The sequence below is a fragment of the Oncorhynchus keta genome, chromosome 1, assembly GCF_023373465.1.
Source record: "Oncorhynchus keta strain PuntledgeMale-10-30-2019 chromosome 1, Oket_V2, whole genome shotgun sequence".
NCBI classification, from domain to species: domain Eukaryota; kingdom Metazoa; phylum Chordata; class Actinopteri; order Salmoniformes; family Salmonidae; genus Oncorhynchus; species Oncorhynchus keta.
The window spans coordinates 47,248,517-47,262,276 of record NC_068421.1 but is presented as its reverse complement, the minus strand read 5'-3'; the positions used below and the strand labels follow the sequence as shown (position 1 = coordinate 47,262,276).

The 13,760-nt window shown below is 40.6% G+C and overlaps 1 protein-coding gene and 1 long non-coding RNA gene across 4 annotated transcripts in view; one reads left to right on the top strand and one right to left on the bottom strand.

Moving 5' to 3' along the window:
• Positions 1 to 9,685, top strand: part of LOC118386695 (NADPH--cytochrome P450 reductase) — a 49,929-nt gene extending 40,244 nt beyond the window's left edge. For all 3 annotated transcript variants that reach the window (XM_035774427.2, XM_035774437.2, XM_035774446.2), the window contains 11 exons: positions 1,483 to 1,607; positions 1,946 to 2,035; positions 2,147 to 2,245; positions 2,499 to 2,615; positions 2,785 to 2,903; positions 3,241 to 3,422; positions 3,861 to 4,010; positions 6,687 to 6,954; positions 7,149 to 7,294; positions 7,782 to 7,867; positions 8,025 to 9,685. In XM_035774427.2, coding sequence (XP_035630320.1) covers positions 1,483 to 1,607; positions 1,946 to 2,035; positions 2,147 to 2,245; positions 2,499 to 2,615; positions 2,785 to 2,903; positions 3,241 to 3,422; positions 3,861 to 4,010; positions 6,687 to 6,954; positions 7,149 to 7,294; positions 7,782 to 7,867; positions 8,025 to 8,169 — 1,527 coding nt within the window. In that variant the 3' untranslated portion in view covers positions 8,170 to 9,685. The remainder of the gene's footprint in view (positions 1 to 1,482; positions 1,608 to 1,945; positions 2,036 to 2,146; positions 2,246 to 2,498; positions 2,616 to 2,784; positions 2,904 to 3,240; positions 3,423 to 3,860; positions 4,011 to 6,686; positions 6,955 to 7,148; positions 7,295 to 7,781; positions 7,868 to 8,024) is intronic.
• On the bottom strand, positions 8,215 to 13,673 carry LOC127932149 (uncharacterized). Its single transcript, XR_008144364.1, has 2 exons — positions 12,247 to 13,673; positions 8,215 to 11,934 (listed from the first exon to the last, which is right to left on the bottom strand). It is a non-coding gene; the product is annotated as an uncharacterized LOC127932149 (long non-coding RNA).
• Positions 13,674 to 13,760: the final 87 nt, after the last annotated feature.

Genomic DNA, 13,760 nt, shown 5'->3' with positions numbered 1-13,760 from the left:
GTAAACAATTGTTGGAAAATTACTTGTCATGCACAAAGTAGATGTCCTTAACCAACTTGCTAAAACTATAGTTTGTTAACAAGAAATGTGTGGAGTGGTTGAAAAACTAGTTTTAACTTCTTGCGGCGAGCCATCCCTGATCCGGGATCGTGAATACAGCCTCAAGCTCATTACCATAACGCAACGTTAACTATTCATGAAAATCGCAAATGAAATTAAATCAATATGCTAGCTCTCAAGCTTAGCCTTTTGTTAACAACACTGTCATCTCAGATTTTCAAAAATATGCTTCTCAACCATAGCAAACTAGCATTTAGCATTTAGCGTTAGCATTAGCATTTAGCGGTAGCATTAGCAGGCAACATTTTCACAAACCAGAAAAACATTCAAATAAATAATTTACCTTTGAAGAACTTCGGATGTTTTCAATAAGGAGACTCTCAGTTAGATAGCAAATGTTCAGTTTTCATGAAAGATTATTTGTGCAGGAGAAATCGGTCCGTTTTCTGCGTCACCAAAAAAAAAAAAAAAAATCAGTTATAAAAACGCCAAACTTTTTCCAAAATTACTCCATAATATCGACTGAAACATGGCAAACGTTGTTTAGAATCAATCCTCAAGGTGTTTTTCTACATATCTCTCCAATGATGTATCGTTCCTGGAAGTGTGCTTCTCCCTCTGAATCGCATGGTAAAATGATTACCACTGAGAATTACGCACCAACTTTGACAAAGGACACCGGGCGGACCCCTGGCAAAAGTAGTCTATTATGGCCAATCTTCCAATGATATGCCTACAAATACGTCACAATGCTGCAGACATCTTGGAATGCTGCCAATTATATGCATAGTCGAGCATCTTTTCGTGACAAAATATTGCGCTTAAAATGGGCACGTTTTTATCCAATAATGACATAGCGCCCCCCATAGGTTGAAGACGTTAATGACTCCATTAAATATGTAAACTTCTGACTTCAACTGTACATTAGCCAAGAGTTCACTTTCAAATGTGTATTTCACATGGATGAACTTTAGTGTGAGACCGAGATGAGTTATGCTAACATCCAAAAAATAGGCTTTATGTGTATGGTTGAGTTCTTGCTTCGGCCATAGCTGACATGCGTGCCATCCTGGCTGGTTGGTCATTGTCGGAGTTGGTCCAACGTTCCTGCCCTAAATGGGATGAAGAATTTCACTTCTGACTGGAGGCAATCTGGCCGGGCACTCTGAATGATCACTTGGGCTCCTTCCACTCCCTGCCAGTGTCTTTCTGTCCTAGACTTGAAAGACAGCATTAATTACACTTAATGAAAGATGATAGACGTTCACAGTGTACAGTGTAGGAGCTTGCGTTCAAGGTATGTGCATGTCTGTGTTTTATATAGTATACAATCTCATATTGAATATGTTGAACGTTAGTTTTTTTAAAATTTATTTTGTTTTTTTATCAACTAGAAGTGACTGTTGACATCTCTTCCTGCAGGTGTTTGCATTGGGCAACAAGACATATGAACACTACAATGCCATGGGGGCGTACGTAGACAAGAGACTGGAGGAACTGGGAGCCAAGAGGGTCTTCGACCTGGGCATGGGAGACGACGACGGCAAGTGAGTGAGGCTGCTTTGGAGGGGTGCGTTCCAATATCTATTTTCTCCTGAAGAGTGCACTTGTTTACTACTTCCCACAAATCTAAAGGTGTTGGGTTGGACTGGTGGAGGCATGCACTAATGGGAGTTTACACCATATTTCTTATACCAGTCATGTCCTTTAAAATCAGTGAATGGAAGTGAATGATTGCACACTTTGGGAGGAAGGAGAGATAATTGGGACATAACCTTGGATCTCTCCCGTATCAAATTGTGACCAATGTTGAGATCAAAATGATGTCCAAATGATGGAAATGGGGGTTGATAAGAGGGTGTTTCTGCTTCTTTTCATTTGTCAGCCTGGAGGAGGACTTTGTGACATGGAGGGAGCAGTTCTGGCCAGCTATGTGTGAGCACTTTGGAGTGGAGGCTTCAGGAGAGGACTCCAGGTATTTATGCCAATTTATTGTAATTATCACATTCTCATTTTCCCTCAATTCACACAGAGTATGGAAGGAGTGATTTGCAGATTAACTGTAGGCCTTCTCGCTCTCCATTAGCGTTCGTCAGTATGAGCTCAAGGAGCATAATGACATCAACATGAACAAGGTGTACACGGGAGAGTTGGGCCGTCTGAAGAGCTTTGAGACTCAGAAACCGTGAGTTATTCTACCCCATTCTCTTCACTTATCATTACAATATTTACTACAGAGTTTTGTGTTCTATAGATTTCTCTCCAAACAAGTATTACTGCCCGCTAGTGGAGCTAAAGGGGATTTCCTAGTTGGAACGCTGAAGTGCGACACTGCTTTATCCGTCGATGTTCACCTCTATGATTTACCTCATGTTGTCTCTGCATACTGATGTGTACAGTTCACTGGTATGAAATTCTATTGATCTTTTCCCCCCCAGTCCTTTTGATGCAAAAAACCCCTTCCTGGCTCCAGTCACTGTTAACCGCAAGCTCAACAAAGCAGGTGAAAGGCATCTCATGCACCTTGAAGTGGACATTACAGGTTCCAAGATTAGGTAAATGAGAGAGCCAAGAGAGCTGTAACTTTCTTTGTATAGTTATCAACCTATATCTACCTCACAGACAGTATTTCCTTAAAAGGAATAGGCTACACTTGGATGAAATGGTACCTTTTTATATTGTGGAAAGATGACTTGAAAACCCTTTGTCATTCTGTCTTTGTAGATATGAGTCGGGAGACCACGTTGCTGTCTACCCTACCAATGATACAGTGATCGTGAACAGGCTGGGACAGATCCTTGGCGTGGACCTTGATTCCGTTATCTCTCTCAACAACCTTGATGGTGCGGCACTGACCTGATGCAACACCTTGACTTGGAGTCCTCCGAAAATCTCTCAATGTCTTTTGAAGATCCTTAAACACACATTCTGTTTGGACATCTCTTGAAATGTTACTCTTCCTGTATTAACATTTTTTGAAGGTTTTGTGAAATCACCAACTACTCTTTATTACTCTAAATCTTAGGGTCGGTATCCTTCACCCAGGTGAAGCTTAGTCCTGGACTAAAAAGAAGCTTTATTGAAAATACTTTTTTAGTCCAAGATTGGGCTTAATCTGTGGAAACTGTCCCTTAATGTATAACCAATGTTAATGTGATGCTATCTGATGCCGTTTATCAGAGGAGTCCAATAAGAAGCACCCATTCCCTTGCCCCACCACCTACCGTACGGCTCTGACCCACTACCTGGACATCATCCATCCGCCTCGAACCAACGTCCTGTATGAGCTGGCCCAGTACGCCACTGACCCCAAGGACCAGGAGAACATGCGCAAGATGGCCTCGTCTGCTCCCGAGGGCAAGGTGTGTGGCTGTGACACTGTTAACTTATCACCTCTCTACTCCTATTCTAAAAGTAGTCAAGATTTCCTCAACATACTCAAGATGGGTTATTGGTAATGGGAAAGTACGCTTAAACCTCAGGATTGGGGTCAATTCGATGTCAATTCAGGAAGCAATCTTGAAAAGCATTGAGAAAAATTTGAATTTGAATTTAAATGTACTTTCTGGCTGAACTGAAATGGAATTGACCACAACCCTGATAAGCTTATAACACATGTGAAAAGTTGCCCTTAAGCACAGATATAACGCCAGCCTTAACCAATTTAGGAGGATGGTCAAATATATCTGACCCTCTGGTAAATATATCTGACCCAGATGCCTGACTACAGATCAGTGGTTAGGGGCAACTTCTACCTACTCCATGTTGTCCCAGCTAAGTGTTGTTGTGGTCTCTACTAGGCTCTGTACCAGAGTTTTGTGCTGGAAGACAACAGGAACATCCTGGCCATCCTGGAGGATCTGCCTTCCTTGCGGCCTCCCATCGACCACCTGTGTGAGCTCATGCCCCGTTTGCAGGCTCGCTACTACTCCATTGCCTCCTCCTCCAAGGTGAGGATATATACAGGGGTGTATCCATGCATTGTACCAAAACTATGGTTTCTAGTGAATATACCCCAGTACATCACCCCTAATGACCCCACAACCTAACTCCTCCTCAATACATGTATTTTTCTTGTTACATTTACAGTAGTTATTTAGCAGACGCTGTCATCCACTATAAATTGTATTGAGATAATGTGAAACAACCACGTATTATTATAGGCCCAGTGCAGTCAAAAACATGATTTCCCTGTGTTTAGGGAAATATACAAAATGTTTAGAATGCCTACTCATTCAAGGGTTTTATTTAATTTTTACTATTTTCTACATTGCAGAATAATAGTGAAGACATCAAATCAAATCAAAATCAAATCCAATTTTATTTGTCACATACACATGGTTAGCAGATGCTAATGCGAGTGTAGCGAAATGCTTGTGCTTCTAGTTCCGACAATGCAGTAATAACCAACAAGTAATCTAACTAACAATTCCAAAACTACTGTCTTATACACAGTGTAAGGGGATAAAGAATATGTACATAAAGATATATGAATGAGTGATGGTACAGAGCAGCATAGGCAAGATACAGTAGATGGTATCGATTACAGTATATACATATGAGTATGCAAACAAAGTGGCATAGTTAAAGTGGCTAGTGATACATGTATTACATAAGGATGCAGTAGATGATAGAGTACAGTATATATGTATGAATATGAGATGAATAATGTAGTGAAGACATCAAAACTATGAAACAATACACAGGGAGTCATGTAGTAACTAAAAAAGGTTTAAACAATTCAAAATATATTTATATTTGACATTCTTCAAATGGCCACCCTTTGCCTTGTTGACAGCTTTGCACACTCTTGGCATTCTCTCAACCAGCTTCACTTGGAATACTTTCCCAACAGTCTTGAAGGAGTTGACACATGCTGAGCACTTGTTGGCTGTTTTTCCTTCACTCTACAGTCCAACTCATCCCAAACCATCTCACTTTGGTTGAGGTCAGGGGATTGTGGCGGCCAGGTCATCTGATGCAGCACTCCATCACTCTCCTCCTTGGTAAAATAGCCCTTGCACAGCCTGAAAGTGTGTTGGGTCATTGTCCTGTTGAAAAACAAATGATGGTCCCACTAAGCCCAAACCAGATGGGATGGTGTATCGCTGCAAAATTCTGTGATAACCATGTTGGTTAAATGTGCCTTGAATTCTAAATAAATCAGACAGTGTCACCAGCAAAACACCCCACATCATAATTTTAACTTTTTTTATTTTACCTTTATTTAACTAGGCAAGTCTGTTAAGAACACATTCTTATTTTCAATGACAGCCTAGGAACAGTGGGTTTTCTGCCTTGTTCAGGGTCAGAGAATGACAGATTTTTACCTTGATTTTTACATTTTTACCTTGGGATTCGATCTTGCAACCTTTTGGTACTAGTCCAACACCACCTCCTTCATGCTTCATGGTGGGAAATACATATGCAGAGATCATCCGTTCACCAAACCTGCGCCTCAGAAAGACACGGCGGATGGAACCAAAGAACCTCCAATTTGGACTCCAGACCAAAGGACAAATTTCCACCGGTCTAATGGCCATTGCTCGTGTTTCTTGGCCCCTGCAAGTCTCTTCTTCTTATTGGTGTCTTTTAGTAGTGGTTTCTTTGCAGCAATTCAACCATGAAGGCCTGATTCACACAGCCTCCTGAACAGTTGATGTTCCGATGTGTCTGTTACTTGAATCTATTTGGGCTGCAATTTCTGAGGCTGGTAACTCTGTTGAACTTATCTTCTGCAGCAGAGGTAACTCTGGGTTTTCCATTCCTGTGGCGGTCCTCATGAGAGCCAGTTTCATCATAGTCCTATTTGGTAAAAGCGCTATCTTCTGTATACCACCGCTACCTTGTCACAACACAACTGATTGGCTTCAACGCATTAAGAAGGAAAGAAATTCCATAAATGCACTTTTAACAAGGCACACGTGTTAATTGAAATGCATTCCAGGTCACTACCTCATGAAGCTGGTTGAGAGAATGCCAAGGGTATGCAAAGCTGTCATCAATTCAAAGGATGGCTATTTGAAGAATCTGAAATATAAAATATACCTTTTTGGTTACTACATGATTCCATATGTGTTAATTCATAGTTGATGTCTTCACTATTATTCTACAATGTTGAAAATAGTACAAATAAAGAACCCTTGAATGAGTAGGTGTTCTAAAACTGTTGACCAGTAGTGTATTTCCACACTGAGGTTGGAGTAATACTTTGAAATTGAGATAATGATAATGCCCTTTCAGTGTAAAATCTGTTTGAAAAGACAGCCAAACATTTCTGCCTGTTTGGATTGGAGTTTGTGCTTTCCATGGTGACGTCACCATCCGGTAAATGAGTTAATAGGCCAATAAGAAAGAGTTCCAAACCTCTCTGCCAATAACGGAACATTTTCAGTTTCCCCTTCCCAATCACACCACTCCCAGACAGTCCTAGCAAAATTATTGCTTGAGAAATTCCTCTTTGCTGAGAAGCTTTTGTTTTCAATTAGAATGAAAAACAAATCACAGTCAGGTACTTAATTGATACCCAGAGATTACAGCTGCAATGGACCTTTAAGCGTCCATTGTCGGGCAACCTGCAATAGTGTGATCTAAAAAGAGTGGTTAATGATGCCTTCTCTTTGTAGGTCCACCCCAATAGCATCCACATCTGTGCTGTGCTGGTGGAATACACAACTAAAACCGGGCGCCTCACAAAGGGAGTGGCCACCACCTGGCTGAAGAACAAACTGGTTGCGGACAACGTCCACAAGTCCACGGTCCCCATGTACATCCGCAAGTCCCAGTTCCGCCTGCCCTTCAAGGCCAGCAACCCAGTCATCATGGTCGGTCCTGGGACTGGCATCGCTCCCTTCATGGGCTTCATCCAGGAGCGTGGGTGGCTCAAAGAGCAAGGTACATGGTAGACACCATGATAGAAGCTTGCCATAGACGCATGGAAATGTTTGTGTTGGTTTCCTGATTGTTTTGTTATGCTGCATAGTACTATTTTATGAGTTGTCATGTTCTGTGTCAAACTGACTAAAATAAAGCACCTTAACTGTCTTGTATGGATACAAGTAAGCCATTTGGTCTGCTTTTTCCTGTAGGCAAGGAGGTGGGGGAGACGGTCTTGTACTGTGGCTGCAGGCACAAGGAGGAGGACTATCTGTACCAGGAGGAGTTGGAGGAGGCTGAGAAGGCGGGTGTCATCACGAAGCTCAACGTGGCTTTCTCTCGGGACCAGGAGCAAAAGGTATACTTGTTTTATTAGTTATAGTTATTCGGCACTAGGACCTTAATAAACTATTATTAAAAAGGGTGACCAATGCTTTTCTGTTAGCTAGAATATGACATTTATTAAATAGATAACATGGTCATATATGGCTATCTGATCCTACACACACTGCAGTTGGGACACCAAGACAAGATTGTAATCCTTACCATATTTCCATAGCGTTCTTGAGTGTTGCCAATCATGGTTGTTGGTACTATAGACCGGTATCTAAATCTGTCAGATTCTGTACCACTAGGGGTGTACTATTAGTGGGGATGGTCAACACATACTCCACACAGAGTCCTAGGCTAGACCTCAGAGGATACCTGAGGGATTGATTTTATGCTGCCTCATCTCATGAAGGAAGAGGAACACGTTTCCTTGCAAGGTTGTTTTTTGTTTGTGTGAAGACCTGAAGCTCAAGAGGATGTTGTAATAGATCTGTTTCCTCTCGCCATCCCGCCAGGTGTACGTGCAGCATCTCCTGAGGACCAACAAGGAGGACTTGTGGAGGCAGATCCACACAGACAATGCACACATATACATCTGCGGGTAAGGAAGGATCCTCGCCAGTAACATTTGCACCGTGGCAATAAAATGGATTGAAATTGAATTGAAATATTTCTTGAAAGCACTCCCCGAATTCACAAAAATCCTCAAACTAGGGTTAAAAGACAAATGTCTTATCGAGAAATGCTCCTGTTTTTAGGGATGCGCGGAACATGGCCAGGGATGTGCAGACAGCTTTCTATGAGATAGCAGAGGAGCTGGGCGGCATGACACGCACTCAGGCCACCGACTACATCAAGAAACTGATGACCAAGGGACGTTACTCGCAGGACGTCTGGAGCTAAAACACCTAGGATCCAACCACATCCTATGTTTGTTTGGTTTTAGACTTGCATTGTTATTTGTGTCAGTTTATATCAGCAACGGTTATAATGGGTCACCAACCCTAGTACTAGAGAGCTACCGGTTGTGCCGGCTTTTGTTCCCGCCAAGCACTAAAACATTGGATTCTATTAATTGCCTTATCGTGACCTTGATTAGTTGAGATGGGTGTGTTTGTGTCAGGCTAGAATAAAAGCCTACACATTGGGACCAGGATTTGTGACCACTGGGGAAGGATATCGCTGGTTGTTTTTATTCCATGGAGCAACACAAGCACTCAATGCACCACAATAACAGTCGGTCATCCTCATTCAGATGATTTATTGATATTCTATGTCAGTCGGCCATCAGTTTGGTAGCGTCAAATGTAGTATCACATTTGTTGATGTTTATCTTTTGCAGGAGAAAGAACATTTGATAATGATATACTGTAGCTGTACATAATTGTACAAAGTGAGGAGGTGGGTTTAAATACAAAACTCATACAGTGCAAGTCTCTTCTTTAGGGAAGTTGACCTAATCTGGGTACTCAAGTGTATTCCGAATACATGATAAATATTTTAGATTTGAGAAATAAAAAGTGAACTTTTTGTCTACGAAATCAGTAACTGAAAAGCTTAGTGTTTGTTTCTAGTACCTTTTGCATTTGGATAAGCGAGTATTTTGTGCAATGATGTTACTGTACATTTCTAATCAATCACAGTAACCCTTAGCAAGGCATGATAAAAGTATCATTTTGCAATTCAGTAGTCAAGCCCTCTATTGAGGAGAAATTATTAGCTTTTATTTTCCACAAGACTGCCTTTTAAATATATCAAAGAAAATTATTATTAGGTTCCCTGTAGTGTTTGTATACATGATGCAAGTAAGCATCAAAGGGGAATGGGTAAATAATATGCATATTTCAACTTAAATTCTCTGCATTATCCAGTTTACAATGAAACAAAATCTGAACACGTACACCACATAGTAGCAAGCATTCAAATGTACATGTTTCATTATCATGCAAACCTCTCACTGTACCCTGAGAATGTAGAGTTCTACAGCTTGTTGGCTTTGAGTGTCAACTTTATTTTATTTTATATGTACTATTGCACACTAATCAGTGTAAGTACTGGATGATATCACACTTATTTATGAAATTTGGCATATCCTTTCTTCACTTCACTGAAAACGAGGGGCAAGGTTGTCAACTTGTGGAAATAGTAAACCCGTTTTGGCCCGTAAGCCAAGCAAAGCATTTCAATTTGTAAATTCAGTGTGTGCCTTATTGAAAGTGGTGCCTGACTTAAATGTAGAAGGTTTTTTGGATGCATTACTAAAGGCAATTTTTCTAAAATATTGGAGAAAAACCATATGAAGACATTCATGTTACTTTTTTGTCCACATTCCATTTTATAATACAATAAGTGTCAACTGAATGAATGGATCTAAGCATATCCTTTTAAAATTAATAAAAAACATATTAAATATTGTTAACAGATTGAGAGTTTGTTATTCATGTCTGAGGTAAATGTCTGATAAAATTTTTGAAAATTAGATTATTGTTAGATGTAAGGATGGAGGGATTAATGTTTGATGGATGCAAGATGATGTAGTTTATTTTTTATTTAACCTTTATTCGGGTTGCACATTTTGGAATATTCAGGAAAATTTCTGTGGGATTTAACAGGAATATATGCAAATGAATATTAACCCCATTTAAATGTAATTGTTTTTGTTGCATTGGATATATGTACCATATCATATGGAGACAAAAACATAAATAGTTTACCTTATAAGTAGACATAATTGCAAATTATTAAATCCTTCTATTATAAAAAAAAAAAAGATTTACAAATTGAACTTTAATTTAAATGAGTTGACTCTTCACATGGGATGATTTCACTGAACAACAAAAGAAAGGGAATATTGAATGATCCATCACATCTCCCAAAAACGTTTTCAACATAAATCTGTTAAAATTATAGTCTAGAAACTAAAGCTTTGGTTGTCTTCCTCTCAGGCTTCCATGTCTTCTCCCTGGACCTCCTCAATGTCCACCTCTTGAACATCAGACTCTTAGGCCTCATCTTCACTCTCACTTTCCAACCTTATTGAGGATGGCTCGTTGTCAGGCTCGGATGGCCACCAATTTTTCAACCCTTGTATTGGTCAGCCTGTTGTGTGCTTTGGTGTGTGTGTTCGCAAACAAGGACCAGTTGAGCTCTGAGGTGGCTGATGTTGGTGGAATTTGGAGGATGATGGAGGCAACAGGGGAAAAGCCTCAGATCCACAAAGTCCCTTCCACCAGGTGGCTGATGAGATATGATGGCATGACTGCCATATTGCATCTCCATCCCAAAACCCTTGCTTGGAAGTGTACTTCGCCAGACTGCCAAGAACCTTGCCCTCGTCCAGGCCAAGGTGGTTAGACACAGTAGTGATGACACCATAGGCCTTGTTGATCTCTGCACGAGACAGGATGCTCTTGCCAGCATACTTTGGTTCCAACATGTGCGCTGCGGCATGTATGGGCTTCAGGCAGAAGTCTTCACACTTGATGTATTTCAGAACTGCAGTGTCCTCTGCTTGGCGTAGCAGGGCAGTACGTATTTCTTCTCTTACATCTGCAAGCAGAGTCTGAACATCAGACAGGATGGCATTGTCTCCCTCAATCCATGCAATGGCTACTACTATAGGTTTCAGGCTGCTAACCACTCTCTCAAAATACATCATCCAGGAGGATCCTCTTGATGGGGCTGTCCATATCGGCATACTGTGATATAGCCATTTCTTGGTCTCCTTCCCCTCCAGGAGACTGTCAAACATGATGACAACACCACCCTAACGGGTGTTGCTGGCAGCTTTGGATGTGATGCTCTTATTCTTCTCACTTTGCTTGGTGAGATAGCAGCACAGCAATCTACAACTTGACCCTTTACTTACATTTCAATAGCTCTCTTATCCATTGTTTTCAGTGACATGATGTCCTTGAGGAGCAGATTCAATGCATGAGCAGCACAGCCAATGGGTGTGATGTGAGGATAGAACTGCTCCACTTTAGACCAAACCGCCTTCATGTTTGCAGCATTGTCTGTCACCAGTGCAAATACCTTCTGTGGTCCAAGGTCATTGATGACTGCCTTCAGCTCATCTGCAATGTAGAGACCAGTATGTCTGTGTCTGTGCTCTTGTAGAATACTGGTTGAGGGGTGGCGCTGTAGTTAATTATTCCTTGCCCACCCATCAGAGGTGATTGCTATACAGTCTGCTTTCTCTATGATTTGCTAAAACTCTGCATCTAGCAAATGAGTAGATAAAGCATGGCTGGGTGGAGGGGTGTATGCTCGGCGAAGAACATTCAGAAATCTCTTCCAATACACATTGCCTGTGAGCAACAGAGGTGAACCAGTTGCATATACAGCTCGAGCAAGACATTCATCGTCATTTCTCTGACTACGTTCCTCAATTGAGTCAAGAAAACTTCTGATTCTAGGAGGACCATGAGCTGTTGCTATCGATAAGATGTCTGATTCATAATTTTCACCTCTAATAGAAGTAGAGGGACTTTTGTTAGAGGTTGTGAGGGCTGAGAGAACTTTATGCGCTTGGCCAGATGATTCTGCATCTTTGTTGCATTCTCCACATATGGTTTGGCACCATATTTGAAAATGTACACAGCTTTTCCTTCTACATTAGCTACAGTGAAATGTCTCTACATGTCAGATAGTGCCCGTGGCATTTTCCTGTAAAGATTAGGAAGACAATTAGTTAAATATATATAATTCCATGTACAGATAAGCAGTTAGATTAAACAACTCCTTTGTAAGATGTGTTTTAAAATGAAACATGTATGGGAACATTTGAATTAACACTCCTAAGTTAGCAGGCTCAAGCAGGCTAAAACCCAGATGGTGGCAAAAACTAACTAGCAGAAATAGTTAAATTAGAAATAATTTAAACGTCACTTTGCTGTAGGCTACTATTTCCTAGTTAACAAAAAATAATGTACGTCATAAAATCTATTCACCCCATCAAGTATTTTAATCAAAACTTACCAGAAAGCATGTAGTCCTTGGCTCAGATAGTGTAGTAGTGTGGGCTCAATAGCATCTCATTAGTGTGCAAGTTCTTGAGAATCAGCTGTACATGTGATGGAAGAGTGCACTGCACATGCAGAGGGTTGCAATTCCATTGAATTGGGGATAGTTTAACCAAAATATGCCACAAGACCTAGAATTGCCTTGTGTATCCCACAGAAAAGGTTCCCTGTTATAAGAACTTTTTGATGAATTTAAAGCAAAATTCCCAGGCTTACATTTTCCTTGGAAGTTAAGTAAAAATTCTAGAAATGTACCAGAAAGTTTTCCGACCCTTTGCAACCCTAACCTTTATTTAACTAGGCAATTCAGTTAACAATTACTTATTTACAATGCCGGCTGGACCAATTGTGCGCTGCCCAATGGGACTCCCAATCACGGCCGGTTGTGATACAGCCTGGAATCGAGCCAGGGTCTGTAGTGACGCCTCTAGCACTGAAATGCAGTGCCTTACACCGCTGTGCCACTCGGGAGCCCAGAGTGACTGGTTGGGTGATGAATGGAGGCCCTACGTTGCTGCCATCTACCCTTTACCAGAGATGAACAGGCATAATAACTTAAGTAGTCTCAACTTAAGTATATCACACACAACAGGCCACCAAGGGGGTATACTACAAAGCAGGATCCATCAGCTTACTTTGATAACCAAAAATATCTATAGATTTTGTTTTTTTAAAGGGGACGTTTTTAAATGTGGCCATATATACACTCTTTCTGTGCATCCCTTGCCATACACTACAATGCATTATGAAAATGTGTCTAAGCATGTTATAAAACACTACAAACCAACTCATATTACATCAGAATCTCATTCTGGATAATGCCTCTGTACTACATTTTTTAAAAGAATGTTCCACTGTCCCATAAATCCATAATTTTGTTGTAAAAATAATAATTTAAACATGGTTGTATGGCACAGTGGGAAAATAAATAAATGGTTGAGTGCAGAGACCTCAAGAATGAGATTCTGATGTAATTGGAATTGTTTTGTGACAAATTTTCTCTCAAAATATGACATGTTTGGAGGATCAACTACAAGCACATAAAGAGTAAAAATGGCTGAACTTCCCGTTTAAGCAAGCAAAACGCATGTCTTTTTGGTAGTTGAGTCAAAAAGACAATGGGGCCATTTCAAGTTCATCTTTTTTAAATACAAAGTTATTTCAGAATATTTTGACAAGTTAGCTAGCCAACTCCTTGATCCTGCTTGATTGCAATACCCCTCTGGGCTAGCTCCTTCCAAGTCGATCGTTTCCATGCCCCGGCTGATGAAGATGAAATCAAAGGGAAAGAAGAAAACGGAGCAACATGAAACATACCATTATCTAACAATAGGGGTATTTAAAAAAAAAAAAAATCTAACTACTGTTAATGTGTCGTGACACTAGATGTTTGACACGTGTATTCAATACGAACATAGCTATATTCAACTCACATGTTTTGAAAGTTACTTGGTTTCAAATTATTATGCG